The sequence below is a fragment of the Silene latifolia genome, chromosome 9 (assembly GCF_048544455.1).
Source record: "Silene latifolia isolate original U9 population chromosome 9, ASM4854445v1, whole genome shotgun sequence".
In the NCBI taxonomy this organism is placed as follows: Eukaryota; Viridiplantae; Streptophyta; class Magnoliopsida; order Caryophyllales; family Caryophyllaceae; genus Silene; species Silene latifolia.
In genome coordinates this window covers 173,590,107-173,604,752 of record NC_133534.1, presented here as the reverse complement: position 1 = coordinate 173,604,752, position 14,646 = coordinate 173,590,107, and the positions used below count along the sequence as shown (strand labels likewise).

At 36.6% G+C, this 14,646-nt stretch overlaps 1 protein-coding gene and 1 non-coding gene across 2 annotated transcripts; one reads left to right on the top strand and one right to left on the bottom strand.

Moving 5' to 3' along the window:
• Positions 1-5,561: 5,561 nt before the first annotated feature.
• Positions 5,562-5,670, bottom strand: LOC141603873 (small nucleolar RNA R71). The gene has a single exon (XR_012525714.1). It is a non-coding gene; the product is annotated as a small nucleolar RNA R71 (small nucleolar RNA).
• An 8,014-nt stretch (positions 5,671-13,684) lies between these two features.
• On the top strand, positions 13,685-14,417 carry LOC141601909 (uncharacterized). The gene is made up of 3 exons (XM_074422215.1): positions 13,685-13,792; positions 13,937-14,299; positions 14,409-14,417. The coding sequence occupies exons 1-3, from the start codon at positions 13,685-13,687 to the stop codon at positions 14,415-14,417; spliced, it is 480 nt and encodes a 159-aa protein (XP_074278316.1).
• The last annotated feature ends 229 nt before the right edge of the window (positions 14,418-14,646 follow it).

The following is a 14,646-nucleotide window of genomic DNA, read 5'->3' as shown; positions in this document are numbered from 1 at the left end:
ACGGGCTTGGCCTGTTTCGTTAATTAGGTTTTATTATGTTATGCTTTTACTATAAATAAGGCTTGCACGCCAGTTTTAGAGACACAGACGTTACTCTTGACCTCTCTAATTACTTTTAATACTCTGTTGCTTGATACTGTTACTTTGTTCTTATTTCCGGATCATTAATTTCAGTAATTCTTTCTTCCCTTTTCTCTCTTTAATTCAATGTTATTTGTTCTTTCTTCTTCTTTATTTCTCGTTTCCCTTTTAATTATGTCTAGCTAAATTCCCTTAGTATGTTAGGATTAGGGAAGCCGTGGTAGCAACATGTTATAATTGACTTGAATAGATTAGTCTTGCGATAAGAATTGTATTAGGCAATTTAATTGTTATCTGGTTGAATGAATGCATGCAGGAGACCAATTTATCTAGTTAACCCCGACCTGGATCGAAAGATTGGAAGGGAAGGCTTGCTTAATTACAATAGGGTATCGTAGTGAGGGCGAAAGTTAAGCTATTTACGCTCTAGGGTGGTTTAAGGACCGAAAGGTGACGACCATAGCTCTTCTTATCAATAGTCTAATCGCCTCTGTATTTCCGATAGTGTAGCATCACGGTGGACCGACTCTTAGCATACTCCCTTCTCTTACTTTTAATTCTCTTATTCATTTCCCTTGCCTTAATCTCTTAATAGTTTTAGTAAATCATTTCAAACCCCCACATTGTGACCCGTTACTCATAGACTAAAATTAGACAGATAAATCTCAATTTTGCCTCCCTGTGGAGATCGACCCTACTTGCCGCCGACTTCGTTAGTTGTAACTTAGGTATTTATTTTTGGTACCGACGACGGTATCAAATTTTTGCGCCATTCGTTGCCGGGAGGCAGCGTAGTTTTATTTGTTTTTATTTAGTTTATTTCTTGTCTCAAGGAGCTTCGGTTCCTTGAGACCGTTATTATGTCTTTCGTTCTTCTCTTTCCGCAGAAAGAGAACGAAATTTTTGGTACTTATTTAGCCAGGTTTTTGGAGTGGCTCGAGCCCAGACGAGATGCATTTTCGAACTCCAATTGTCTTTGGACTATCTTCCGGGGTATGAATGACCCTACGCGAGCATACCTAGAATCTATTGGTAAGTGGGATTTGGAAGGAATCCCCGTAAATGAGGTATTATAATTCTTTAATTGGTTTCTTTTTGAATCTCTTAAACCCAACTTTTCTCTTCATGTTGACTCAAATGAGGGGGTGGGTGAGACCTTAGAAACCAATCTAGGAAATCTTTGACGGAGACATAGAGGAGACCACTAGCGTGGTTGACAATCCTTTTATGAGGATAGTTTAGAACCCCTTTATGATTCTTGCACCGATAGTGAGGGTGATTTGAAGGCTCTCTTTGAGAATCTCCATCTTGACGAGTCTAGCAATAAGGAGAGTGAGGAGGTAGATTTAGACAGTCTTGAGGTCAAATGGGATACTTACGATGATATAGTAGATGAACCTATTATAGAGGACCCAATTGACCCAATTGACTTTACCGTCCCTTGCATTTGGGATGAATACCCACCTTCTCCTTTTTAGCGATCCGATTCCTCCACCTCACGTTTTCACCCGTCCGAGCATCCAAATTCTATTCGCGTTGTTTTTGAGTCCAATGCTCCCTGAGTCGCTTTATTTTCCACTGCGGTTATTTTGAGTTTTTATATTCCGCCCTTATTTGGAGGGCGAATTATCTTGTGAATGATTTTGGGAGTCTGTCATAGGAAATTTGTTAGGCTTAAACGATCTTGCATTTCAATTTCCTATGCTATTACTATATTATGGTGCTACTTACAGTTTTGTGTAGCACATGCGCCTATTTGTGAGTTGGTGCGAGCTTTGAGTTGCTTTGATTGGGTTCAATTAGAGTAGTTGGTTGAAAAAGAAGGTCGTTTGAGACATCTGAAACTAACTTATTTGCACGGGAGGCAACCGGAGATTTATTTTTAGTTGTTTTTCAAACATTGCATTTTATTTCAGTTGTGTGTAATAATTGGTCTTCGTACCATAGACTATATCAGTATGCTTGCTTTGTTAGTTTTGCGGGCAATTTTTACTGCGTTTTGCAGGAATACACTGGAGATTACTCGATCGAGTACAAAAAGTACTCGATCGAGAGCTTTTTCTGCTGATTTTACTCGATCGAGTGAAATTTCTACTCGATCGAGTACCTGCAAAAAAAAAAAAAAAAAAAAATTTACTCGATCGACCACTATTCCACTCGATCGACCACTATTCCACTCGATCGACCACTATTCCTCTCGATCGAGCTGTTTTGGACGCCCATTGCTTGACTTAGCTTCTTGTGACGATGTTTCGGAGCTATTAGTGACCTCCCACGTTGCTGGCTGGTTTGGGGAGGTCCCTTATTCGCGCAATCTTGTGAGTTTTCCGCATTTACTCTCTTTCTCTTTTAGTTTGCATTTCCTTTCCATGTTTTTGTACAATGAGGGCATTGTACGGTTTGGTTTGGGGAGGTTATGCATCCATATCTGTGTCTGCATATTGTTTTTACTGCATTTCAGTTATCACGTTTAATTTTATGTTTGCATTGTTGTTTATTTTCGTTAAATTCAAAATCTCATAAAAATTGAAAAATCGATAAAATTCAAAATTTCACGTTTATTTTAGCATGTAGGTTGAGTCGGAACGGTAGATTTCCATGATGATAATGCACTATAACTTGTCAATTTACTTGAGCCTTGCACTTCCGTTGATAGTTTTTAGCTTTGTCATACGCATAATCTACGAATTTCTGTTCAAATATAAGCTGATTGTTTAGACTTGACCTATAAATTGGCAACTACTTAAAAATTCTGAGATTTAGAGCCCATAACTGGTGACATTCATGACCAGTTCATTAGGAATTTTGAGTAGTACTCCTTGCATAGCATGTTCGTCTCTTTTGCACATTTATGACATTCAATTTCTCGTCAAAATGCACATATTCGGGTTCGTGGTTGGTGTCACATGCAGGGAGGGCCTTGCAAATTTCCCTCTCCTTATATTTTTTCACCCATTTAGCTCCACATTAGCCAAATTTGCCTTTTGACCCATTAGCTACATCCCAAACTAAGCCTGCCTAGTCAAGCTAGTTAGTATGTTCTTTTGTGGTATGAGTTTTCGTCTGCAGTTTGGCCGTATCTCTTTTGTATGGAGTTGTTGGAAAATAAAGGAAGGAGGAAAGAAAGAAAAAAAAAAAGAATTGAAAAAAAGAAAAAAAAATGATACGTGAATAAAAGAAAAAAAAAGAAAAGAAAAAAAAAATGAAAAAAGACATGGTGATTCACGTGAAAACCAGAGAAGCAAAATTATCAAATTTTTGAACTGGTTGTATTTCGAGACTGTATATGCTTATCTTTATCTTGTGACGGTCTCCCTCCTCCGTTTTATTCATATATTTTTGAGGACATAGTGTATTTGGATGGTGAGTTTTGTGCCAAATGAAGGGCACTTGTGTTTATTTTTCAGTCAGTTGAGATTCGGATGGTTTACTATGGTCCTGTTAGGAACTAGCTTGACGCTTTTACCTCCACATTTCCATAACATGTTTTGCCCTTTCTCACCTGAACCTCACTATTCCCAAATTATTTGTAAGCCCTCGGCTGTGGCGGACATTATTGGTTGGAGTATGTGCATTAGTACTTGAATTGTCTTTCATTTTTGTTGCATGCAGGCTATGTAGGTCGCAGTTAGGTGAGTGACTGTCCTTTCTTCTCTCTTTTACATATAAACATTCACCCTTTGCTTCATGAGAGAAGAGTGACCACGAGAGAGTCCGATTTTGTTGGTCTTGCAAGGTCGATAGGTTGGCTATATTTTCGAATGCATTTCATAATTCGTTTGCGTATTGACTGCTTAGCTTAAACTGTTAATCTTTGTTGCATTAAATTGGTTCAAGTAGACAAGTTAAGCTAGCTCTGAGTTTTTTTTTTCCGTTCCATTAGCGTATAGTTTTGAGTTTACTCGAGGACGAGTAAAGGTTTGGTTTGGGGAGATTTGATACGTGCATTTTATATAGTCTTTTTAGTCTATTCTTGCACGCATCTTTATGCTATTTTAGTAGTTATTTGCTACGAATATACCCCGAATTGCATACTTTGGAAGTTCTTGTATTAATTGCAGGAATGAGCTTAGAGATGCGGAATCAAGCCTAAAACATGTCCCTACGCATGCATTTAGGAGATGAGTTGAGTCAGAGCTTGGAAAGTGCTATTTTGAGATGCGCATTGGAGTAAGGAAGTTAGGCGAGCCAAGAGAGTGCTTCAATTTGCTAGTTCCTTCTTGTAAGAGCCATATCTCGAGTTTTACAATAGCTATTAAGGTGATTCCAGTTGAAGGTGAAAGCTTATCCTCTTAGCTTTCCAACGCCACCAACCGCGCCCTATTTTTCCAAGTAACGAAGGAATGGCAGCAGTTTGAAGTTCAGTCTTGTGGCTGTGAATTACGTGTTGAGAAGTGCTCGATCGAGAACTATTTCTATTCGATCGAGAGCCCATTTGCTCGATCGAGAGCTACTTCTTCTCGATCGAGTGATTAAAGGGAAAGAAGTCCTCGATCAAGAGGAATTGTTCTCGATCGAGAGGAATGCTAAGGAATATCACTCGATCGAGAGCCTTAAGTGCTCGATCGAGCAACAATCTTTGACGGGCTTGGCCTGTTTCGTTAATTAGGTTTTATTATGTTATGCTTTTACTATAAATAAGGCTTGCACGCCAGTTTTAGAGACACAGACGTTACTCTTGACCTCTCTAATTACTTTTAATATTCTGTTGCTTGATACTGTTACTTTGTTCTTATTTCCGGATCATTAATTTCAGTAATTCTTTCTTCCCTTTTCTCTCTTTAATTCAATGTTATTTGTTCTTTCTTCTTCTTTATTTCTCGTTTCCCTTTTAATTATGTCTAGCTAAATTCCCTTAGTATGTTAGGATTAGGGAAGTCGTGGTAGCAACATGTTATAATTGACTTGAATAGATTAGTCTTGCGATAAGAATTGTATTAGGCAATTTAATTGTTATCTGGTTGAATGAATGCATGCAGGAGACCAATTTATCTAGTTAACCCCGACCTGGATCGAAAGATTGGAAGGGAAGGCTTGCTTAATTACAATAGGGTATCGTAGTGAGGGCGAAAGTTAAGCTATTTACGCTCTAGGGTGGTTTAAGGACCGAAAGGTGACGACCATAGCTCTTCTTATCAATAGTCTAATCGCCTCAGTATTTCCGATAGTGTAGCTGTCACGGTGGACCAACTCTTAGCATACTCCCTTCTCTTACTGTTAATTCTCTTATTCATTTCCCTTGCCTTAATCTCTTAATAGTTTTAGTAAATCATTTCAAACCCCCACATTGTGACCCGTTACTCATAGACTAAAATTAGACAGATAAATCTCAATTTTGCCTCCCTGTGGAGATCGACCCACTTGCCGCTGACTTCTGTTAGTTGTAACTTAGGTATTTATTTTTGGTACCTGACGACGGTATCAGGCAGCTGCTGAGGATCCTACGACACATATGGAGAACTTTCCACCACAGAAGACCAATGCTTTGAGAAATCAGATTACTAGCTTTAAACAGAAGGCCACAAAAGATTTGAATGAAGCGTGAGTTCGCTTCAAGAGATTAGTGCGTTCAGTTCCCCATCATGGTTTTGAGAAGTGGTTTCTTTATAACCAATTTTATAATGGGTTATATGATGATCACCGTGCTTTATTGGATTCTTCAGCTAATGGGAGATTTCAGGACAACACTACATCTGATGGCGCATGGAAATTAATTGATCAGATTTCTACTCATACAACAAAGTATGGAAATCCAAGGGGAAGTGTCCATGGAAGTGGGGGAGATAGTGGTGTTTCAGCACAGCTAGAGGCTCTTTCTTCCCAAATTGCTGAGATGAAGACTACCCAATCATTGGGTAATAAAGAGAGAGTTCATGCTATGAGTCAACAACAAGAGGAGTCTTGTGCTAGATGTGGTTTAGACGGTCACAATGCAGCTGAGTGTTTGAGCACATTGGAGCAGGTTAATGCTTTTCAGTCTTACAGACAAGGTACGCAAGGCACACCTTTCTCCAACTTTTATAGTGAAAGAACGAAGGAACATCCTTTCCTTCAATGGTCTAGTCAGAATGTGCAAAATCCGCAGCAGCAACAACCACAAAAGAATACTTATATACCTCCTTGTTGGAGTAGTGTCCTCCACAATAAGTGCGTTTACATATTAAATCTCGTTAAAGGAATATCAGAGATTTATTTATTTATTTGTCAGCTGGTCATCGTTAATCGGTAATGATTGGCTGACTAGAGTTTGACATTACTGTCGTGTGACGGCGGTGATCAAGCTGATCCCTTTAGGTCACACCTATAGAATGATGCCCAAATGGAAAAACTAATTATTTGTATGAGATGCAAATTAATTAAATCCTTGTATTAATTGACTTTTAATAAGTCAAGTGAATGTATTATTTGATGACGAGTTACGAACTTGGGCCAAGGGGATTTATTATTTAATTATTCGATAATTAATTAATAAATGTTAATTGAAATTTAATAATTAATAGTTAATTAATTAAATTTATACGTTGTGTATATAAGTTTTGAGGTAAAGGTTATTAGCTGTTTAAATTTACAAGAGGTTGTAAAATTAGCTAATAAGGGTTCATAAGATACATTTTATATTGATAAAATGGTCCAATTACTACATAATAGTTAAGTGGTCATTAGTTGTTAATTTGTATTATTTAAGTGTTAAATAATCATATTAATATTTAATTATGCCAGATAATTAAATATAAGACTAATAAGCATTTGTGGGACAAATGTCGAAAATCGAAATGGACCCAAATGGATCCATATGGACCGGTTTTTATAAGGTTTAACATGACCTCCACATGTCATGTTTATTTGACAAAAACACATGTGATGTTCCTCTCAATTGTTTACATTTGAGAGGTCTATAAATACCCCTCATTACACACTTGCATGGGTAAGATTTTTGAGAAAAAAAACTCTCTAATATTGCCCTCTTGGCCGGACCATCATAGAAGAAAAGGAGGCTCTTCTTCTTCTTCATCTTTTTCTTCTATAATCACATGATCAATTAGTTGATCACACCATCAAATCACACAATAATAATAATACATTTACTAATATTATTAGAGTAATAATAATTACATAATATAAGGTTACTACTACTACTACTATTATCTAGTTAGTAATTTTAGTAGTCATTTGGGTTAATCTTGGGTGCTAATCAAAGGAGGTACTCAACTTTGGGTACTAGTATTTGGAGGATCATCCTTAACATTTTAGCACAAGAACTACAAAGGTAGGAGATCTTTGTGGTGCCCTTATATTGCCATCTTTTTATGTAAGAGATCATTTCTTCTTAATTTTATATTAATCTTTGCATGCATGTAGATTTAGACCACATAATAAAATTAGTATATAATTTTATTATCATTAAGATAGTCTTATTTGGTCTAAATAACTAACAAGTGGTATCAGAGCATTGTTACATACATGCATGTAGTCTTAAGACGATTTTAGTAATTTATGAGATAAATTAATAAAATTTGATATTATGTAGTTAAAATTAGTTTTATCACATAATATGGTCTTGCATGTAAATAATCTGGTCTTAAAATGATATGGGATGAAAATTTGATTTTTGTAATATTTATTCACTTTTTATAACTTAAATTGACATAAAATTGATTAAAAATGCACTAAAATTGATTAAGAGTTAAGTAAATTATGTTGCATGTTAATTTTATGTATATTTATTTAGAAATAACCACATGCATGTTCTATTTATGAGAAAAATAGAAACTTTAAATTAATGTGATTAATTTAGGAAGTTTATTGATTTTTATTTGATAAAAAATGGTAAATAATGGTTATTTTGCAAATAAATATTGATTTAATTTATGGGCTCGAAATTTTTGAATTTTTAGCTCCTGGAAATTGTTCCAAAATGTACAAAATTTTATTTTGGAGTTGTTTCAATTTTTATGGTTTAATTTAGAATTAAATCGTAAAAATTTCCGTTTTACCGAGTAAATTATGAAATTATTTTAAACAAATTTCAAAACCAAAAATTTTCACATGCATGTCATTTTGGTGAAAGACCAGAATGTACAAAATCTTAAAATTTATTTTTCCATAAATATTTTAATTAAATGGAATTTTTCCATAATAATTGTGAATTATTATGTCTTTTTGTTATAATTTGAGTTTTAATCCCATATAAATTCAAGATAATTAGTGAGAATAATTATTTTGATATTAGACCAGATTAGTATGGTTAGTAAATCTTAAAATTGTTTTAAGAATTGATTATGGAATTTTAATGGTAAGAATTCCGTCAAAGCAAGCTCAAATGATCGTTGTTGGTAAGTTAGGCGATTTGGCATGACATATTTACATAATGCATTTTTTAGTATTCATTTGGATGAATTATTTCTAGCATTTTAATTATGTAATTTTTCCTAATATGGCCATAGGTAGAAGTTGGTATTTCCCGTAATGTAAGGGAATATCGACTTGTTTTGTAATTAATTGCGATTTCGCATCGCCCAATTTGTAATTAATTAATAGTTTCTATTTTATTTTTATTTCAAATTTTATAATAGGAAATTGTTATGTAATTTAATTATTAGTAGTTAGATGAAGCATCTAAAGACGGAGATTTCATGAAGACGGTGTTTTCGGAAAGGCGTTCCGAAATCCTAAAGAAGGAGGCCATTTTATGAAGACTCAAGGGACCAAGGAGTTGGTTTCCGATATGTAATAGTCTTAGTTAATTAGATTAACTAGGTGGCCATATTAGGACTTGTTTGTTTATTTTTATACATTCATGCCAAATCGTCACTACATGTTTTATTTTGTTGTCATCGATTTAATTGTCTAGCATTCACCAATTTTGTTCACTTAAAAGTGATAGACAATTAAGTTGATAAGATCTCTCACCTTTGTTTGAAAATTGAGATTAGCCTTACCAAATAATAGCACCTATGAATCCCTTCTTCATTAGAGGTAAGTTCGGATCACCGAGGTACACTCTTTTTACGTTAAGTAAGTAGGGTAATAAAAGTTATTACGCGTGAAAATTGGTTGGACTCAACGGAATAAATATGGGTTGAATCAGTCCACCGTGCCTATATTTATTTCTGGGGCTAAAAGATAGATTTTAAGAAAATCCATCAACCAAGAGTTCTAATAGTAGAATCAGTCAAAATGTTGACTCACCAAATTTATATAAATATGGGTTGAATCGGTCCACCGTGCCCGTGTTTATATAAAATTGGATCTTGGAATCATTTATATAATTCAGTGGGAGATCATTATATAAATGGGAACTTGCTAAATAGTTTCACAAGTTAAAAAAAAATTTTTTAGACGATAAATGTTAATCTTTCCTTTCATTTCCTTTGTAGTAATCACGATGGATTCTACTAGTCAAACCGTCACTATAGCTAGAGATTCATGGCTACGTTCTTTTATGGACAAATATGTTTTAAATGCCGGCGGTAGTAATTTTAAAGATTGGGAGGAACAACTTCGATTAGCTGCCGCAGGTGATGGCAAATTACGCTACCTTGTCGATCCCTCTCCCCCTTCGCCTAGTACTAGGGCCACTGCCGATGTAAGGGAGGCTTATTCTAATTATCAAAAGGAATCCGCTGCAGTAAAAAAATGTTTTAATTTTTTCAATGGATACTGCTTTACAAAGGCAATGTGTCAAGTTTCGCGATGCACATGAAGTATTTTCGAGGCTTTCTACTACGTTTTCTCAAGCCCCGAGGATAATTCAGTATGACACCACAGTTCGTTTCTTTGAAACTAACCTCAAAGATGGTCAACCTGTAAGTTCACATGTACTTAAAATGATTGAGTACGTGGAAACTTTAGAGGGGTTGGGATGTAAGATCCCCGACGAACTAGTGGTGGACCGAGTACTCCACTCTCTCTCTCACGTCAAGGGATTTACCCAATTTAGGGTAAATTATAATATGACGAACATGAGAAAAAGTTTACATGAGCTCCATTCTCTGCTTGTGCAAGCAGAGAAAGATATGGGATTGAGTGGGAGTACGAGGAAAGATGTACTTGCGATTAACGTGAAGGGGAAGAAGCAGTTTAAGAGGAACTCTAGTAAGAAGCCCGTACAGGTGGAGGGCAAAGGTAAAGCAATTGCGAGTTGCTCTACCAAGCCTAAGCCTATAAAGGGTAATCCTCTTAAAGATACTTGTAATTACTGTAATAACAAGGGACATTGGAGGCGTAATTGCACGAAATACTTGGATGACATCAAAGCTGGCATTGTGAAGCCAACATGTAATTTCTTAACCGAATCTTTTATGATAGACATAAATTATGCTTCAAATACAACTTGGGTATTATATACTGGTTGTGGTTCTCACTTGTGTAATCATTTGCAGGGCCTAAAAAGCATAAGAAAGCTAAACAAGGGTGATGTTGATCTCCGAATGGGTAACGAGTCTAAAGTAGCCGCCGTCTCAGTAGGAACTTATGTACTTAACTTAGCTTCGGGGTTGCAGTTGTTTCTTAATAATTGTTATTTTGTACCGACGTTGTTTAGGAATATAATATCAGTATCTGTGTTAGACACGGAAGGTTTTTCTTTTGTAATTAAAGACAAATGTTGTACTTTTTCCCTTAATGGGATTGTATATAGCGAAGCTATTTCAATCAATGGTATTCATATTCTAGACACTTGCAACGATGTTTATTATTTAGATAATAAAAGACTCAAAACAGGTGATCCCGATCAATCTTATTTATGGCATTGTCGATTAGGACACATTAACAAGAAACGCATTAAAAGACTAGTGTCGACTGGTATAATTAAACCTTTTGATTTCGAATCATTTGGTACATGCGAATCTTGTCTTCTTGGCAAGATGACTCGTTCACCTTTTCTAGGAAAAGGATCTCGAGCTAGTGAGTTGTTGGGTTTAATACACACCGATATATGTGGTCCAATGACAGTCACTGCTAGAGGTAATTATGACTATTTTATTACTTTTACCGATGACATGAGTAGATATGGGTATATCTACTTAATGAGGTATAAAAGTGAATCTTTTGATAAATTTAAAGAGTTTCAGAATGAAGTAGAAAACCAATTAAATAAGAAGGTTAAAACATTACGATCAGATCGTGGTGGGGAGTATTTAAGTAATGACTTTAGAGATCACCTGAAAGACTGTGGTATTGTATCCCAGTTAACTCCTTCTAGCACATCACAGTTAAATGGTGTGGCTGAAAGGAGGAATCGAACTTTATTAGATATAGTCCGATCAATGATGAGTCAAACTGAGTTACCTAAGTCATTTTGGGGTTTTGCCATCTTATCTGCGATACGCTCACTTAATCAAAGTCCCACTAAAGCAACTGACAAAACTCCATATGAGATATGGAAAGGGAAGGTCCCGAATTTGCGATACATGAAAGTATGGGGTTGTGATGCTTATGTCAGGAGCAAGTCTGACGATAAGCTTGCACTTCGTTCTGAAAAATGTATTTTTGTAGGCTACCCTAAGGAATCTTGTGGATATTACTTCTACAATAGTAGCGAGAATAAAGTGTTTGTGGCTTGTGAAGCTGTCTTTCTAGAAAAAGAGTTTATTTCTAGAAGACGGAGTGGGAGAAAATTTGAACTTGATGAAGTTCAAGAGCCACAAACTGTTGTGACAGTACAAGAAGATGTTCCTTCTACATCTGAATCGGTTATTGTTCCTTCTGAACCTAGGAGGTCAGAGAGGGTTAGTCGCCAGCCTGATAGATACCTTGGTGTTATTGAGGAAGATGGTGACTTTGAGGTTTTACTTTTGGAAAGTGATGAACCTAAGACCTACAAAGCAGCTATTACTAGTTTTGACTCTAAGCTATGGCTCGAGGCCATGCAATCCGAAATGGATTCCATGTACGATAGTCAGGTATGAGACCTGGTTGACTTACCTAAAGATGTTCGACCTCTTCAGTGTAAGTGGATATTTAAGATTAAAATCGGCATGGATGGACATAAAGATGTCTACAAAGCTAGATTGGTGGCAAAAGGTTTCGCCCAGGTTCATGGTTTACACTATGATAAAACTTTTGCACCGGTTGCTATGCTTAGATCTGTTCGGATAATGTTAGCGATTGTTGCATTTCATGATTATAAGATATGGCAAATAGATGTCAAACCGCCTTCCTAAACGGGTTTCTGGAAGAGGAAGTGTTCATGACACAATCTGAAGGTTTTGTGGATCCTAAAAATCCTAACAAAGTATGCAAACTTAAGAGATCCATTTATGGTCTTAAGCAAGCGTCAAGGAGTTGAAATCATCGTTTTGATCATGTTATTAAACAGAATGGTTTTTCTCGAAGTGTTGAGGAACCATGTTTATACATGAAGTTTAGTGGGAGTAAAGTTGTTTTCTTACTTCTTTATGTGTACGACATATTACTCATTGGGAATGATGTAGATATGCTTGCTTCTGTCAAGAAGTGGTTAGGAAATCACTTCCAAATGAAAGATTTGGGAGAACCTCAGCGCATCTTGGGTATCCGGATCTATAGGGATAGATCCAAAAGGATATTAGCTTTGAGTCAAGAAGCCTATATCGATAAGATTCTTGACCGATTCAATATGAAAAACTCCAAGAGAGGTTTTCGACCTATAGGCAGTGGGATTACTTTGAGTAAGTCATAGTGTCATACTGAGCCTAAGGATATTGAACTCATGAAATCGATTCCCTATGCTTCCGCTGTTGGATCGATCATGTATGCTATGATGTGTTCTCGTCCTGACGTCTCGTATGCTTTGAGTATGACGAGTCGTTTTCATAAAACTCCAGGTGAGAGTCACTGGATAGCCGTCAAGAATATTCTAAAGTACTTGAGAAGGACTAAGGATTCATTCTTAGTGTTTGGAGGAGAATCTGAATTACGTATAAGAGGTTATACGGATGCCAGTTTCCAAATCGACAGGGATGATTTGAAATCCCAGGCTGGTTTTGTCTTTTTGTTGAACGGAGGGGCGGTTTGCTGGAGAAGTTTTAAGGAGTCTGTGACAGCTGATTCTACAACGGAAGCTGAGTACATTGCAGCCTCTGAAGCTGCAAAGGAAGCTGTTTGGATTAGGCAATGCTTAGAGGGACTGCAAGTAGTTCCAACCATCGAGGATCCTATCACTTTATATTGTGATAATAGTGGAGCAATTTTTCAAGCAAAACAGCCCAAGTCTAGTAACAAGTCTAGACACGTACTTAGGAAATTTCATGTAATTAGAGATTTAATTGAAAGCAAGGAAATTACAGTCTAGACACGTACTTATCAACAGAAGAAGAGATTTATGCATGATGTGAAGCGGTATTTCTGGGATGATCCATACTTGTTCCGGGAATGTGCCGACCGTATTTATAGACGATGTATTCCAGAGGGTGAGGTACATGCCATTCTCTCTCATTGTCACTCTTCTTCTTATGGTGGTCATCATGGTCCTTCTAGGACATTTGCTAAGGTAATGCAATCAGATTTCTTTTGGACAACTATCTTAAAAGATGCTACTACTTTTGTCCGTTCTTGTGATGCGTGTCAAAGAACGGGTAATATTTCGCAAAGGTATGAGATGCCTCAAATTGGAATCTCAGAGATGGAGATTTTTAATGTTTGGGGCATTGACTTCCAAGGGCCATTCCCTACTTCTCATGGGAATCAATATATTTTAGTAGCTATAGATTATATTTCTAAATGGGTGGAGGCAATTGCCACCCCCACTTGTGATGCTAAATCTGTTGTTAAATTATTTCAGAAAATCATATTTCCACGGTTTAGAGTGCCTCGCGCGGTGATTAGTGATGGAGGAAAGCATTTCAATGAACGTCATCTTAATTCTTTATTGAAGAAATATGGCGTTATACACAGTAGAGGATTGGCATATCTTCCTCAAACTAGTGGACAAGTGGAGGTTTCCAACAGAGAATTGAAACAAATCTTGGAGAAGGTAGTGAGCAAGAATAGAAAAGATTGGAGTCGAAAGCTTGATGACACCTTATGGGCTTACCGTACTGCATACAAGACGCCGATTGGAGTATCACCTTACATATTAGTCCATGGCAAATCCTGTCATTTACCTGTGGAGCTTGAGTACAAGGCTATGTCGGCCATAAAGGAGCTAAGTATGGATCCCTCACCGGCGGGTGAGAAAAGATTGATGCAGTTGAATGAGCTTGATGAGTTTCGGCTACATGTCTATGATAGTGCTCAAGTATACAAGGAACGAACGAAGAAGTGGCATGAGAAGCATATTTTGCAAAGGGAATTTCATGTTGGTGAAAAGGTATTACTATTTAATTCTCGTTTGCGTTTGTTCCCAGGTAAGCTAAGGAGTAGATGGTATGGACCGTTCACAGTTGTAGAGATGAACAAATTTGGGCCAGTTACACTGCAAACTGACAAAGGTGAGACTTTCAAAGTGAATGGGCAACGATTGAAAATCTACTATGAAGGTGCCCATATTGGGGTGATAGAGGCCGTTGACCTCTTCGCCATTAATTCCTCTTACTGATGAGGTATTACTGCAATGCTACGGTTTTCTATGTCTATGGGTACTCT

Coding starts and splice junctions, on each gene's coding strand:
- LOC141601909 (XM_074422215.1), top strand. CDS start 13,685: ATGGAGATTTTTAATGTTTGGGGCATTGACTTCCAAGGGCCATTCCCT. Junction 13,793..13,936: donor ATATTTCTAAATGGGTGGAG/GCAATTGCCACC, acceptor TCTTTATTGAAG/AAATATGGCGTTATACACAG.